This window comes from Labrus mixtus, chromosome 1, assembly GCF_963584025.1.
Source record: "Labrus mixtus chromosome 1, fLabMix1.1, whole genome shotgun sequence".
In the NCBI taxonomy this organism is placed as follows: Eukaryota; Metazoa; Chordata; class Actinopteri; order Labriformes; family Labridae; genus Labrus; species Labrus mixtus.
Genome location: NC_083612.1, coordinates 27,309,882 through 27,326,970, shown reverse-complemented (window position 1 = coordinate 27,326,970; position 17,089 = coordinate 27,309,882). Strand labels below are relative to the sequence as shown.

Below are 17,089 nucleotides of genomic sequence, written 5' to 3'. Positions count from 1 at the left end.
TTATGACATACTGTTGTTAATGTTGTAAACTGCTTTAAAAATAAAATAAATTGACGTTGATTTTAAGATGCAACATCCAGCCAGCTAATCACTGTACAGGTTGAATAAGGGCCACATATCAAGGTTCATCATGATGTTGTCTTTCCAGGCGATTGAAAGCATTTTTACAGGCTGATGGTTTTCTGTCTCTGTGTGTTTGTGTGTGTGTGTGTGTGTGTGTGTGTGTGTGTGTGTGTGTGTCTGCAGCCCAGACAGACTGTGCTGACAGCAGCAGGCAGCATCGGGCAGGCCAGTGGAGATCTTCTGCGCCAGATTGGAGAGAGCGAGACAGACGAAAGATTCCAGGTAACCCTGCACCCTGTATAGCCATTTATCAATATCATCACTCCTTGTGTCGGGGTCAAAGAAAGCTCAGGCCAGAAACTTAACCACAAACACGTTGTAACCAGGGAAATATGGAAACATTTCCCAACACTTTTTCTTTGTATTTAACTGGATATTGTTGTTTCAGTTGGATGCTATTCTAGCTGCCATTGCAAGCATTTTTGTTCCTTTGAATGTAATTCATTTTTGGCAGATCCCGGATTGTTAGTGTAATACGCTCTTCCATAAAGAAATCAAAATCAATCAATCAATCTTTATTTGTATAGCGGCAACTCATGACACGTCACCTCGGACACTTTACAAAGAGCAGGTTAAAGACCTTACTCATTGCTATATTACAAAGACCGAACATTAATCCATCATGAGCATGGCCCTTTGCAACATTTAGCAAAGTTACATTGGTAAGAAAAAAACTTCCATTAAAGAAGCAGAAACCTCGGGCAAAAGCAAACTCATGATGAACAACTATCTGCTGAAACTGCCTGCATGTCAGCATGCAGCCATGAAATGGATTTCTGTGCCTTATAGAATATAGAAATTGACTTTTACAGATGTACATTTGGTAACTGTTAACTGTTTTCTTTGTAATGCTGGTAGATGAAGCCCATCAGGTAGGATCATATACTGAGCTTTAGGTTTCTATGTACAGAAAAAGCAAACATCTGAGCTTTTCCTGTGAAAAGAAAAACAAGATATTCTCACAAGCTTAGCTTCCCCACCTCACCTCTTTGAGCTGTATTGGATAATAGTTTGACCTCCAATGTCCACATGCCAAAGCTTCATTTTTTCATCCTGTTATGAAAATAGATTAAATGCTCTGTTGCTGATGATATCATTTTTGTGTTGTATTTTTTTTTTTGTTGCAGGACATCCTGATGAATCTGGCCAAAGCAGTGGCCAACGCTGCAGCCATGTTGGTGCTGAAGGCCAAGAATGTGGCCCAAGTGGCGGAGGACACCGTGCTTCAGAACCGGGTCATCGCTGCTGCCACACAGTGTGCCCTGTCCACCTCCCAGCTGGTAGCCTGTGCCAAGGTACAGGAATGTGTGTGTGTGTGTGTGTGTGTGTGTGTGTGTGTGTGTGTGTGTGTTGGACATTCAAATGATATAAATAATACAAATGCCAACTAATGGTACTAAATGACTCGCAAGGTATCAGAATTTAAATAATGTGCATTCAGTTCCACTGGTGCAGTGCAGTATTTTTTATAATTACAGAGTATCCATTGCTGTTTGGCATACACAGATTTATTTCCTAAACTTAAGAGTAGCCTGCAATTTATGTCTGTTTAAAAAGGATTGTTTGGAGAGTGAATATATTAGGATGCATCAAGGCCCAGTTAAATACCCTGTGCCCTCATTATATTTGCACATCTTTAATTGTACAACCCACATGCCTCTAATTAGCTTAAATAGCCTCCCAGCTCCCACTCTGAATTGTTACATTACTAAACAAATCTGCAGCTTTTTGCATCTGCAAAAAAAAGAAACATCTGCTCAGTCAAATTAGGTTTCCTCTTCTGTGTTTATTCTTTTCCCATTGTTTAATATGTTTATTCTTCATGTAGAGTCACATTAGGGAAGTAAATCTTATTTTTGTTTTTTATTTTACATACTTTATTAGTCCCCGAGGGGAGATTCAGGTTAACACTCTGTTATTTAGAGACATGATGATATTTAGATGATGTCTGAAGGGAGGCAGCTGCACACGGGGCAGACGCCCCTGAGCTGTCTGGGGTTCTGTTCCTTGCTCAAGGGCTCTCAAGCAATCACACCAATTTCTATATATTACTCCTTACTGGGACTAGAACTGGCAACCTACGGACAGAGCTACTTGAGATTGCTCGGCATTTTATAGGATGCTTCCAACATCTGCTTAACAGGATTTAGAATTTGAGGTACAGATGGCCTAGCTGTCAGGTCACGCAACCTGTACAGAGGCAATAGTCCGACCTGCGGATCCTTTCCTGCATGTAATTCCCAACTCTCTCTCTCTCTCTCTCTCTCTCTCCTACTCCATCCACTGTATTGTAAACATTTGCATCATATGATGCAACTGTATTTTTACATTAACTTTGACAACCTTTACTTAAATAATATTGCCTTATTTTCCATGATGTCGAGTCTAAAATAAAAAAAAGATTGAAAATAATTCATTACAATAATTGCAAGATTTAGTTATAGAAAACAAAGAAGGAATTATTTATTCTTACATTCCTTTGTTGTGAAGATGTGATCCTTTTTTATGTTCTACTTTTTATCTTAATGTTTTTCACCGTCTTGTGTTGTAGGTGGTGAGTCCCACCATCAGTTCGCCTGTTTGCCAGGAGCAGTTGATCGAAGCTGGAAAGTTGGTGGATCGCTCGGTGGAAAGTTGCGTGCAGGCCTGCCTCTCGGCTACAGAGGACGGCGAGCTCCTCAAACAGGTCAGTGTGATTTATGTTTAGACCAGTGTACTTAAATTCCTTGGCTCAGAAGATAAAAAAAAAAGTACATCTCAAGTTTGACCCAGAAAAAAAACTAATTAGCAGTGAATAGGTTGACTGATTCCTACAACACTGATTCTCAAGCTTTCCATTTAAGCCACACCGGATATTCTGTTCATGTACTAACACAGGGATTAAGGGGAAATGAAGATAATGAGTCCAGTGTGCCTGTAACCAACCAGCAGAGAGAGATGCAGATTAACACTAAAGTTGATGGCTTGTGTCTCCTGTGTTGAAGGTGAGCGCAGCAGCTAGTGTGGTGAGTCAGGCTCTGGGAGATCTCCTGCAGCATGTTCGTCAGTACACCTCCAGAGGAGAGCCTATCGGGCGCTATGACCAGGCCACAGACACCATCATGACTGTCACTGAGAGCATCTTCAGCTCCATGGGAGACGCAGGTGAGTTAAACAAGGTTATTGTTTGGTGATGGAAAGCCATTGTTGGATTTTGGTAACACTTTAAATGAGGGTTCACAATAGTCACCATTAATTAGTTTCTTATTAGCATGCTAATAAGTAGCAAGATGGCTGCATATTAGTCATTATTGAACGCTTATTAGTGCCTTATTCTACAAGACTACTTCTTATGCATACTGTAGTAAGTTAGGAAGGTGTTGTACATGGATTATGCTAGTAATATGCTTTGCTTTGTACGGCCCTTATAAAGTAGAAGTCAGCAAAAGCATATTAAGATCATAATTCATGTTTAAATGAGTGTTGGATGTGTTTCTATGAAATCAGCTGGATTCATCTATGGTCCAAATTAAGGATTAATCTTCATTTATTAAAAGCTGTCATCTGCTCAAATCCTTTTAATGTTCCTATTACTTTATGTCCAAATAAATCAGAATAAATAACTTTCCCACAGGCCTTTGTTTAATCTTTGGTTCTACCTGAGGATTGTCAACAAGCTAATACGCTAAACTTAAGGTTGCTCGTCATAGGAAACACACCTGCTGAACATGAATGTTAGCTGTTAGCATGGCTGAACACTCCTAGTTTTGACAATGGAGGTGCTGTACATCTAACTAAAAGAATCACACTGTCTTAATTCATTCAGAGCTTTAAGATAATGTGCAAAAATTAAGATCCAAAAATCTTGGGGGAAGGTAGTTGGCTGATCATGGCAGTGGTTTCTGTTTAGAGGGGCTGTCCAGGGTCAGACCCAGATGTGAAGTCCACAGAAATCTGTTTATGATTAAAATGTATGAATAATGAATATTGAAAAATATTAATTTTGACATAACATTGACCTTTCTTAGACAGAAATGTTGTTAGAAAAACAGTGATGAAATAGCCCCCCCCTTCTTTGTCTATCCTAGGCTTTAAAAACTTGCTTACGTGAACCTCTAAAGTTTCTGGTTTCTGAGTAGATGTCTTGTGTGTCTCACGTCATCTTGTCTGCCCCTCAGAGGCTCTGCCATGATGTTTGGTTTGAATGGACTGTTGTCAGCGCTGGTGAAGCCAAAGAGAAATGCTGACAGTGATGTTTACAAGTCTGACAGCACAGAGAGAAACGCACTGATAGCAGGAGATGCACAGAGAATGCCCATGGCCCTGTGCTCAGCTTAGCCATATTGATCGGCTCTATAGACAAGAACCAGCTCTGTTTGCTTTGACGAGGCCTGAATAAGCAGGCAGCATCGGGCAGGCCTGCAACTAGTTTGAGAATAGCCCTTTTAAACTGGTGTCAAATATGTCGAGTAAAGTCAAACCTGGCTTTCAGGTACAAAAGTGAAGAAAACTCAGAGAGAATCCCTCAGTAGTGCGTTGTTGGCAGATCGTCTGACAGGTTCACATGAATTATAGAAGCTTACTGCGGAGTTGCTTTTGTGGGGTTCCATCTCTACTTTTCAGAAATAATATAGACAACAATCCCTTTTGTCCGCCCTCATTGTTCTGATGAACGAATGAAGTTACCTACAGCTTGTAGGAACATTTTGCACATCTGATCATGCAGATAAATACAACTGTGCAAGAGTTTTGGAGCATCTTTTCTTCTCCCACAGAGGGCTGACAGTTGTAACAACACACAATGTACACAAATATAGATTTACACATCAAAGCGGTTTGTTGAAAAATTCTTCTGTTCCACTAAGATTCCTCTGCATTTCATAACTTGCACCTTCACCATCAACCTGCAACCTCTTTACTGTTCCTTCATGAAAAAGAACAAACTACGATGGATTTTATTTGTCATGAACTGAACTCACAATTTGCAGAAAAATTATTTAATGCAATTGTGTTAGAGGAGCAGGTTTATCAGTTTAACACTCTTGATCTTGCATTAACTCAGCTCGTCCAGGAATCCACTCTCCTCTGTCTTTTCAAACCAACTTCTAACCCACCGTCTGTCCCCTCAGGAGAGATGGTCCGTCAGGCCCGGGTGCTGGCTCAGGCAACCTCCGACCTGGTGAATGCCATGAGGTCGGACGCTGAGGCCGAGATCGACGTTGACAATTCCAAGAAGTTACTGGCTGCTGCTAAATTGCTGGCTGACGCAACAGCAAGGATGGTGGAGGCAGCAAAGGTAAGAAGTGATTCATATTCATTGTTTGTTCTCATTTATATCTAAAGAATTGTTAATAAAAGCAGCACATTTACTGAACTATGGGTTAAACCAAGCTTTACTTTTGTATTAATCATTGACCTTAGAAAGTTTTAATGACAGTAGTGGCATTTCCTTAGATCAGACGAGAGTCTACCGGGTAGAATTGAGTTCCATGTACCTCCTGGGTGACCTTTTCCTTGACTGCAGAGGAAAATAAGCCTCAAGAGGCCAAATAGGGCTCTGTGTGTGTGTGAAAAAGGAAGTTAGAGACATGATTCTGCCTGGTATTGTTCGTTAAAGTTTAATTTTACTAATAAAAAACTGACCTTTCAAAACTGCCTTTAATAAGAATTTAGGGAATGGACAGATCTTGTATAACGGTATTATATGATTCAACAGTCACTCCAGATGGGAAATATTAAACATCTGCAAACTGCACCCACTCTCCCTGAGCTATAACTTAGTGCAACAACACTTAAATCAGTGCATTAACCACCGAGTTGCTCTACCAATCATTGAATTAGTTACTTTTTTGTGATTTCATAGAATCTTTGTATTTATCCTTTATGTGCAGATTAGTCTGAATTTAGAGATCCTAACTGATGGTTAGTGAGTTAAAAAACAAACTTCAATGCTTTAAATGTTGTTTTCTTGCATCTGCAGAGTAGGACTCTGTAGGACTTGAACACAAACTGTTCGTGTGAATGGGTCATCAAATATTTTCCCTCTGTAGTCACGCTCCTAATCTGGCTTTTTTAGTGCTCCAACAATGTAATACAGATCAACTTCTAAAATAATACTAAACTTTCATCTAGAGACTCCATTCGATCTGCAGAGTCCCTTTGCAACTTTAAGAAAAAGCTAAAGACCCAGCTCGTTCATGAATACTTACGACTTTATTGATATTGACATTGGTGATGATGATGATGATGATGATGATGATGATGCGGAACATGAAACATAAACCACAGTCATGACACATCAAGACAAACACATTTACAGGACATTAGCATGGGCTAGGCAAATACAGACAAATAGAAACAAACAGTACAGATACTGCGAACAGTACATGAACAATTAATGAGTGCAGGTCTAAGTGTGGAGAAGGTGTCATTTGTATGTATTTTTGAAATATGGGGGATGTCATTCCAAATTTTGGTGTATGTGTAAAAGAAGGACTTAGTTGTTTTTGTATGCCGGGACTGGGATGAGTGCCTGTGAGACTGACCTAGTGAGGCGCACTTGTCTCATATTATGTGTTGGTGAAGTGCAGCAAGTGTTGGTGAAGTGCTGTTTTTAATCTGAAAATAGTATGTAATAGCGTGGCTGTGTATGTAATTCTGGAAAGTCAAGGCGTTGGAGCGGGTGAGTGCAGCGCAATGGTGTGACCACTTCGGGAGGTTACTGTGGATCTTAAGAGCTCGATAGTACAGTCGTGCTATTGGTTCTGTAATCTCCTTAGTGGTAAGTGACCAGATTGGAAGACAGTAGGAAATTGATGAAAACACAATTGCATGTAGGTACGTTTCAGAAACAGAAGGACATATATTGTCTGATCTTATTATACACATAAAGTTTCTGACTCAGCTTAGTAGTTAGTTTAGAGGTGTGTTCACGGTATGTAAGATGTGAATCAAGTAGCACACCAAGATATTTGTAGGTCTTTGTGATGACAAGATCTTGGCTTGCAAAGGTGATGGGATCAGTGAATGTAATACATTTTCTGGGGGAGTGAAAGTACATACACTCAGTTTTCTTTACATTGACAGTCAAATGATTATTTTTCAACCAATCATGTAAGAAATGAAGATCAGATGATAATTTGGAATTTATGACATTAGGATTTGAGTCAGAGAGAAAAATCACAGTATCATCAGCATACAGTAAGCATTTTGAATATTTGCACACTTGAGGAAGATCGTTGATGTATAAAAGAAAAAGTAAGGGTCCAAGAATGCTGCCTTGTGGAACACCCATGTCACAGACTAAAGGTTGGGATGTTGCACGATCAATTTTGACAACTTGCGACCTGTTTCCCAGATAACAATGATGATGGTGATGATGATGATTATGATGTAGATGATGATGGTGATGATGATGATTACGACTTTATTGATATTGACGATGATGGTGATGATGTGGATGGTGATGATTATGAGGTAGATGATGATGGTGATGATGATTATGATGTAGGTGATGATGGTGATGATGATTATGATGTAGATGATGATGGTGATGATGATAATTATGATGTAGATGATGATGATGGTGATGATGATGATTATGATGTAGGTGATGATGGTGATGATGATGATGGTGATGATGATTACGACTTTATTGATATTGACGATGATGTAGATGATGGTGATGATGATAATTATGATGTAGATGGTGATGATGGTGATGATTATGATGTAGATGATGATGGTGATGATGATAATTATGATGTAGATGATGATGGTGATGATAATGGTGATGATTATGATGTAGATGGTGATGATGATGGTGATGATGATAATTATGATGGTGATGATGATGGTGATGATTATGATGTAGATGATGATGATGGTGGTGATGATGATGGTGATGATGATGATTATGATGTAGATGATGATGGTGATGATGATAATTATGATGTAGATGATGATGGTGATGATGATGGTGATGATGATGATTATGATGTAGGTGATGATGATGGTGATGATGATGATGATTATGATGTAGATGATCATGGTGATGTCGATGATGATGATGTGGATGGTGTTGATAGTGATGATAATGTTGATGGTAATGGTGATGATGATGGTGTTGATAGTGATGATGATGATGTCGATGGTGATGATGATGTCCATGATGATGATGGTGTTGATAGCGATGATGATGTCCATGATGATGACGGTGTTGATAGTGATGATGATGTCCATGATGATGTTAATGATGTCGATGATGGTGATGGTGTTGATAGTGATGATGGTGTTTATGTCAATGTATTTGATGCTGATTAGAACTCTCTAGAACTGCTGTCTGTTGATGTTGTTCTTTGCCTCTGTGCACTGGGTCTGCTAAATGAATTGTAGATACTGAATATTATTTTGGTCCTCTCTTAACCACTTGTTCCCGCTCTCTTTTATCCTAAATGTGCATTAATGTAGTTAATGTGCAATGATCTCTACGTGTTGCACAGACCTTTTCATAAAACAAGTCAATAAACGAGATGATGCTCTGTTGGCACCTATCAAATATTCAGTGCAAACATAGTCGTGTACACAACAGTTTTAATTAATCCTTTTAGTAGATTTATTCACACACTGTGTGGTTTATCCTTTGGTTTAATAGCAGTTTGTTCAGGTGCATTTGTAGACCTTGTCCTTGTCAACAGCAATAAAAGACATAAGTGTACAGGCTGAATGGTCATAGAAGCACTAAATTATCGGGTTGAAACATTAAGTTTAAGAATGTAATTTTCACAAGTTTTCTGCATAACATGATTAACAGTTGATGAACTGCTTTCTTCCCACACTGCTTAAGGGCAGGGTTACCACTCATCTGCTATCTCTCTCTTCATCATCCTCATTATCTGTCTGCAGAATCACACACTGATATTAATAACTCTTCACTTCCAGCACGGAAATGAAGTGACACCCTCCAGCTGGTTGGACAGTGGAGTTTGATACCAGACTTCTCATCCCCACAGCTGTATGTTTATCTATGTCGATGGAGGCTCAAACCTCAGCCAGCCGTAACCCCGGCAACTGATCATTTTAACTTGTGCAGTGTAGTGTTATAGTTGACTGTCTTTATGCTGATTTTTCAGAGGCCATGTTAGGTAATGCTATGCCTCAGTCAGACACTTATTGTGAGAGTGTTCTATCGCTCTGAGACAGACTTAACTTCTTGGAGGCTAGCGCCACATGATGAATCCTTGCATGCAATATCTTGTTACTTCCCCTGGAAATCAGCACTTTTTAATAATTATGCAAATTGGCTGTTAAATTTAAACGGCGTCAGCAGTTGCCAGCAGGCAGATGACAGCTGCTACACTCAAGCTACAATCATTTGAAGCTGGTCACTAACAACATTTTACTGTGATTAATTTTGTGTCAAATGTTCCAAAAGAAAGTCCTTATGAGGGAGCAAAACATGTCCAACCCACCAAATGTCTGTTTGTGCCCTGTTCACAGTGATATCTCTGTCTGTGGCGACTGTTGCCAAGTGCAACTGTGGGGTTAAACATTAATTTAATGACATGGATTTTCAGTAGCATGCACACCCACCTCTCTGTAGCTGCAGGTGAAGCTACCAAGTTCCCAAGTAATTAACCTAATGGCAGCAGGCTTAGCTCTCTCTCCAATAGCATGACACACAGAGCTGCTGAGTGATATCAGCCTCCTCAGAAACCAGTTACCTCACACTGCTGGATTCAAAAACGGGAAGATAAAAGAGCTGCTTGCTCATATGAATAAACATCCTTAATCGACATTTTAGCACTCACAAAGAGCTGATTGTTTGGATGAAGAGGAACTGCAGCTCAGTGTGGGTGCAGTGATTAAGTCTGCTTCATTTTTGAAGGCCTGTGTACACCGGTTGGATGTTGTAAGAAGACTTTTATGTGCTGATGGCTGTGTGGATGTGTCCGCTGCTCGTCTGGGTGTGTGATGTGATGTATTGGAAAGTGAGGGAAAATGATGCACTGATCATTCTTTTTTTTGTCTTCCCATCTTTTATAGGAGCTGTTATCTCCTCTTTCTCACCTTTTATTTATTTGCTGATTTGTGTGTGTGTGTGTGTGTGTTCACAGGGCGCGGCAGCATACCCAGAGAATGAGGACCAGCAGCAGAGACTGAGGGAGGCTGCGGAGGGTCTGCGTGTGGCCACCAACGCTGCTGCTCAGAACGCCATCAAGAAGAAACTGATCAACAGACTGGAGGTCAGTGATGCCTAAATGTTTCCCAACAGAAATAGCTTCATCAGGACAAGATTTGTCTTTCTGTATCAGTGATACTTACATGCATTGTAACTGTCTAAAAGTATAAAAGAGGTGACAATAGGTACCAAAGATCAGAGTGAGTGTGAAGACAGGTTTAGGCTTTTTGTTAAAACTTTCCATCTCCCAAAGGATCAAAAACAGAGTGGCAGCTCAGGGTTTTTAGGGTTCTCTCCTCAAAACAACTTTTAAATATGAAAACTGAAATTAGTTACAGCGTTGTTGTTTTATGCACATTTAAAATACTTATACTTATCCTAGAAATATAAATAATTTAAGGATTTTTATCCTCTATGTTGTAATACTTTTGTGTAAACATGTTTTAAGACCTTGAATTGACATTGAACTGTGAAGATATTTAAACTCAGTTGCCTCTCAAATAAAACTGACCCATGAAGCTTCCACAGTGAGGCTTCAGCTTTTCATCATTTGTAGATAACAGATTTAAATTCGGGGAACCACAAACCCTTTCAGAGAAATATCAGTAACTTTATGTCACAGAGAGCTCATGTGTAACTTTGTTTCTGTGTAGCCGTGCTTTAACTTCTGGATGTTTCATTTTCAAAATATTCTTCAGAATGCTGCCAAGCAAGCTGCTGCTGCTGCCACGCAGACCATTGCTGCTGCTCAAAATGCTGCCGCCTCCAACAAGAACACTGCTGCTCACCAGCAGCTGGTACAGAGCTGCAAGGTGAGGATCAAAGCTTTTTTTTTTATGAAGTTTTTTATTTTTTACTCCTTTAATGTCTTATACTACTTGACAGTATTTTCCCTTTATGCCCTTATTGAGCACTTTTTTTCTTCAGCTGTTTTTTGTGTGCATCCAAAATGATCAAAGAATAGTATACCAGACATATTTTCTACCAAGGCTTTGACTTCAAATATGAAATCTCCATTTGGCCCATAAGCTTGGATGTAATTGTGTGCGTGTGTTCATGTATTTACAGGCAGTGGCAGATCACATCCCACAACTGGTGCAGGGAGTGCGTGGAAGTCAGGCCAAACCGGAGGACCTCAGCGCACAACTAGCACTGATCATTGCCAGCCAGAACTTCCTACAGGTGCAGTACTTGCACACGCACACGCACACGCACACGCACACACACACACACACACGCAAAATGAAGAAAAGATTCTACCAACTTTATGTCCCCGTGCTCCAATGGAGTAACTTCAGGCTTACATTGGGAACCAGGCTGAACAAAGTATTAATAGTGTTTCTGCCATGAGGGGATGCTTTGAAAATAGGCCTGTAACCTCTTTCTGTTGAAAGCAGGCAGTTAAGGAAGCAGTAGTGTGATGGGATTATGTGTTTAATGCCTGTGGGGCTCTTTTGGAGCAGATACAGAAATATGTGGTCCCTAAATACATCAACATAATTTAACCTTTGTTTCTTGTTGTTCCTCAGAGCAACACTTATTTTTCCGTCTTAAAGTTCAAAGGGGAAACATATATATTTGATTAAACAATTTTCCAACCTAAAGCATTTATTTTCCTCTCTGCAGCCTGGCAGTAAGATGGTGACCTCAGCCAAGTCTTCTGTTCCCACGGTGACGGATCAGGCTGCAGCCATGCAACTGGGTCAGTGTGCCAAGAACCTGGCCACCTGCCTGGCTGAGCTGAGGACGTCTGCACAGAAGGTAGAGCACACATACGCAAACTCACACATATGTGATCGTGCATTTAGGAAGTCCCTGCACTCAATATGCAAAGTACATGCAAAATCACACCTAATGTGCAAACCTCAATCCAGAGACACACTGAATTTTCTGGATCCTGTATAATAAGCTTTGTGGAAAAGACAAAATTAAAGATAATGAGAAGAATTCTTCACAATATTTTGAAAGAACATTTTGCAGAATTCAGGTTGTAGCGAAAGTTTGAGTGTGTAACTAGCAGAAGCTGCCAACTAAATTATATATTTTTTTCCGAAGTATCACTAGTCTCAAGTGAAAAACATTTTTAATGACCCCTTTAACTACAGCAGAACTTTATTTTTTAGGCTCATGAAGCCTGCGGCCCCATGGAGATCGACTCTGCGCTCACTGCCATCCAGACTCTGAGAAGCGAGCTGCAAGATGCCAAACTTGCTGCTGTTAATGCCCAACTGAAACCACTACCTGGAGAATCAGTAAGACACTTTTTACACCTGTTTGACTGGTATAAGATTTATTTGACAAGAAAAAGTAAAGATAGGGACTCCTGCATGACACTATGTCTACTGATTTTGTTTTGTGCATCATGTACTGCTGCTGTTTATTTAAACATTTCTCTCTGCTTTAGTTGGAGAAGTGTGCTCAGGATCTGGGCAGCACCTCAAAGTCAGTGGGATCTTCCATGGCTCAGCTGCTCACATGTGCCGCACAAGGAAACGAACATTACACTGGTATGCAGCTGACGCACTGATTTAAAACAATTTTCACAACTGCACAATCATTCAACCTTCTACCTGTAGAAAATCCTTAATCCCAACAGCCACCACGAGCACTGGTCCCAGTTTAAATCAAAGAACCTTGATCTTCTAATTGTTTTGGCTGAATTTGTGAAGACAGAAACACTTATCTGACTGTTAGTTAATCTTGGACATATTTTGTTCTGAAGCACTTTGTGTACACAGTGCCTTTCTGTTTTTCACATGACCCAAGTATTCCAACTTCTTGATGTGATTAAATAATCCAATTACCAAATACACAGCATCAAAACTCAATTGATATTTTTCCCTGTTCTCAATTATGCTCTAAATAGGCTGCTTTGGTGATGTTGTAGTGATGAGGCAGGTCATTTTAAGCCATGATTAAGGTTTTTTTTTAATACCAATTTGCCCATTTTGTATCCTTTTATGTGTATGTGATTTATAGGACTTTAAAGAACTTCTTTTACACCTTCTGGGAACAAATATGTGTTTTTTTTGTGTTGCCTGCTGCTAAACATTTATCAGGGCAGAGGAATCACTTTCTTTGAATTACACAATCATCCTGTACAATTGGGATTTTTGACATTTCTTTTTTGAAATTTTACAAGTTTAATAAAAAAAAGACAGCTTTTGTGTGCACATATTCACTCTTTCCTCTCTGACCCTGTGTGTAGGTATAGCAGCCAGGGAGACAGCTCAGGCTCTTAAAACACTGGCCCAGGCAGCCCGCGGTGTCGCTGCCTCCACCACAGACCCCAAAGCCGCCGCTGCCATGCTGGACTCGGCTCGTGACGTTATGGAGGGCTCAGCGCTTCTCATTCATGAAGCCAAGCAGGCACTGGTTTGCCCAGGAGACGCTGAGAGCCAGCAGAGGCTTGCACAGGTGAGACGTTCAGGGTAGCTCCGGGGTTTGAAGTCAGTTCTGCATGTCTGGCTCTCTGGTGCTGCAGGCTGGAGGATGAGCTTATCAGTCTGTCAGACTCATGCACCAGTGCCTTAAAGATAATACTGTCAAATGTCACTGCAAAGACATCCTGTGTGTCTATGAGACTTTTCATTCTTCAGTTATTCTAACCTCATCACCAACAGCTCATTTAGGGAGATTTTTTATCGTGTTTGTCTCAACATGTACAGTGTGTTTGTGTTCATCAATGTTTTAGTATTGCAGTTGCATATTTAATTCATTAGATATTTAACACAGTTTTTTCAAATGGAGGTCATGGGTGGGTCTGTTCTCCAAACAGAAAGTTTAATGATAGTTTACGCCCATGTTCATAGAAGTACGTAGAAGTAGTGTGATATTTAACGAGGGTGGAAGAGAATCTCTTTGTAGAAATCAAAACATGTAGTCACGTAAACTTAAAGGAAAATTCTGCTTTTCTGTCTTACAACCCTTCTATTAAATATTTTCTTCTGAGCCAGATGAATGTCAACATGTAATCATTAATTCATGAAAGTGAACACCTGTCATGACATGGCAGGGGACTCCATAGTAAACATGGCGGCATGTTTACAGGCCGTGTATCTTTAAATTATTGATGTCTTGTCCTCTTCATATACTCTCCACAGAATAAATAAATGAGGTTTTTTTCAATAGGGATGTAGAGAATTTAGTAATGAAACCATTGAAAGAAACAGAAGCCTTTTTGTAAAACTTGAGAATTATACTATGTCGTCTTTTGAAAATCCTGTTTAACATTAAATTCTGTTTCGAGGCCTGTGCTGCTTTTTAACTAGCTCGCTCTTGTTTGTCTTTCACCAACTCCTTCACTGAGTTCCCTTTCTTGTTATTTTCTGCTTCTGTTTTGACCTCTGTGATGTAACAGCCTAGTTTTTGATATTTAGCACAATCAGGGACATAAGGTTTGATGTTTATTAAAAACAATGGGGATACCGGTTATTCCTTCCTACTCATTATTAGCATTTCAAATGCAGATTGCTTGTTTTGCCTGGTTGCTCTAATTCAGCCTGCTGTGAACCTGCTGTGTGTTCCAGGTGGCCAAGGCGGTGTCTCACTCCCTGAATAACTGCGTCAACTGCCTGCCCGGACAGAAGGATGTGGACATGGCTCTAAAGAGCATCGGGGAGGCCAGCAAGAAGCTGCTGATTGAAACTGTGAGTTTGGTGTGACTAATCACAGCTCTGCCTGCAGAATTAGCATCCTGTGTTTTCCTTAATGCACTACAGCAAAAAAATGTAAAATATTTTAAAAGAAAGGAATGCAAGATAGAAAAATCCAGACATCAGCGGTTATCACCAGTTTAAAATAGTTTCATGTTTTGTTTTTTCATTTGATTTTGAAGAATTTAATTCACTCTCTCAACAGAACAGTTCTTTGATTTGAAACTGAGGAATTAAACAAAATATGGATTAAGAAGATGATTTTTCAGAGTTCAGGCAAAAACATTTTTATATTCCGTAGCTGCTTTGGTGAAGCTCAGATATTCAGATTTTTACATCATTATTGAAATGAACCACTGTGCTGCTGTTAGCATCATTACAGCACTGTAACACTGAGTTCTTCTGCAGTCTACAGTAAACTGGCTTTGTGCTTGTTGTCATTCCTGCTGTATACCAAACAGTTTCGATCCTCCTTACTTTCCTTTTTTTAGGTTTATTTTTGGGCTTTTATGCATTTATTTAGAGACAGGAGAGTGGATAGAGTCAAAAATCAGGGAGAGAGAGACATGTGGGAAAGGACCCAAAGGTCGTATTCGAACCCGGGCCGTCCCCTTAGAGGAACATAGCCTCAGGCAACCGGCGCCCCCTTCTCCTTCATTTCTTAATTCCAGCTAAATATCTTGGTTTTTATCATGACCTCCTCTCTGTCCTCCATTCAGATCCCTCCAGCCTCCAAGTCCTTCCAGGAGGCTCAGAGCGAGCTGAACCAAACTGCAGCAGGTTTGAATCAGTCAGCAGGTGAGGTGGTCCATGCCTCCAGAGGCTCCAGCAGCCAGCTGGCTGTGGCCTCTGGAAATTTCAGCCAAGACTTTGATGAGTTCCTGGATGCTGGTATCGAGATGGCTGGCCACACTCAGGTTGGTCTTTTATCAGAAGTTTAATTATTTAAATCTTTTTTTTTTTCAGAGATCGTTAATAAAACTAACGAGGTTTATAAATCATCACTTGATGATGCAGGTTGACTAAATACAGAATGTTTTTATAGTTGATGTATGTTTATTCATGTTGTTCTGATTTTGTGTTTCAGAAAAAGGATGATCAGGTGCAGGTGATTGGTAACCTGAAGAACATCTCCATGGCCTCCAGTAAACTGCTGCTGGCTGCTAAGAGTCTGTCCGTGGACCCGGCAGCAGCAAATGCCAAGAACCTGCTAGCTGCTGCTGCAAGGTACCCCAACTAACACATACACACCTTCTGAGATGGAATCAGTTCATACTGTATGTCCACATTATTATCAGAGCACTCTCTGTTGTCTGAATATGATCAAAGCCAAACCCTAGTAAGTTAAGGCTTTGTTTATGCAGCTATCAATCTCCCTTGTTATTCAAAAGATTGAAAGCAGATAATTCCACATTTTTCAAAGGGAAATGTAAGAAAAATCTGATGACCAATTGCTTAATCTTGCACACAGACATAAACATAAAAGCTGCCTGCACAGAACTTTTTACTATCAAAGAAAAACAGCTCAATTAAATGTGTTCAAACATATCAAAACCAACAAGTTCACAACTAAAATGTTATCAAACACTTATCAACATACAACTTCAGGAAGAAGGGTGTGACTTTATGTTCCTGTGTGTTTCTTTGTTTCAGAGCAGTGACTGACAGCATTAATCAGCTGATCACGCTGTGTACACAGCAGGCTCCAGGCCAGAAAGAGTGTGACAACGCCCTGAGAGAGCTGGAGGTAAACACAACCTTTTCACCTTTTAAAACTTTTATTTATATTTGACTTCAGAAGCAAAGCTACAAAGTGCTGTACGTATATACGTCTGATTTCCTCAGTGATCAAACAGGAACAATCAGCAGTCATATCAACAAAGGCTCTGTGGGAAGTTTAATCTAGGGTCATTTGCTATAATATGTCCTGAGTTATACTAAAGAAAATCACAAATAAGGTTTAAATGTGTTTCCTCTCATCTCAAAAATGTCTTTGCAAGTAAGACTCACTCTTCTTTCAGGCTGTCAGAGGAATGCTGGACAATCCTAACGAGCCGGTCAGTGACCTCTCATACTTCGACTGCATTGAGAGTGTGATGGAGAACTCAAAGGTACGCCCTCAAATCAAAAATCCTAGTGATAAAAACACACA

At 40.0% G+C, this 17,089-nt stretch overlaps 1 protein-coding gene across 2 annotated transcripts in view; it reads left to right on the top strand.

Annotated features, from left to right (window-relative positions):
* The window catches only part of tln2a (talin 2a), a 90,342-nt gene that overhangs the window by 53,810 nt on the left and 19,443 nt on the right, over positions 1-17,089 (top strand). For both annotated transcript variants that reach the window (XM_061040876.1, XM_061040867.1), the window contains exons 18-34: positions 247-345; positions 1,251-1,418; positions 2,675-2,809; positions 3,108-3,267; positions 5,232-5,398; positions 10,218-10,346; positions 10,981-11,094; positions 11,351-11,464; positions 11,909-12,043; positions 12,406-12,534; positions 12,687-12,789; positions 13,491-13,699; positions 14,812-14,931; positions 15,657-15,854; positions 16,025-16,164; positions 16,591-16,684; positions 16,959-17,048. In XM_061040876.1, coding sequence (XP_060896859.1) covers positions 247-345; positions 1,251-1,418; positions 2,675-2,809; positions 3,108-3,267; positions 5,232-5,398; positions 10,218-10,346; positions 10,981-11,094; positions 11,351-11,464; positions 11,909-12,043; positions 12,406-12,534; positions 12,687-12,789; positions 13,491-13,699; positions 14,812-14,931; positions 15,657-15,854; positions 16,025-16,164; positions 16,591-16,684; positions 16,959-17,048 — 2,304 coding nt within the window. The remainder of the gene's footprint in view (positions 1-246; positions 346-1,250; positions 1,419-2,674; positions 2,810-3,107; positions 3,268-5,231; positions 5,399-10,217; positions 10,347-10,980; positions 11,095-11,350; positions 11,465-11,908; positions 12,044-12,405; positions 12,535-12,686; positions 12,790-13,490; positions 13,700-14,811; positions 14,932-15,656; positions 15,855-16,024; positions 16,165-16,590; positions 16,685-16,958; positions 17,049-17,089) is intronic.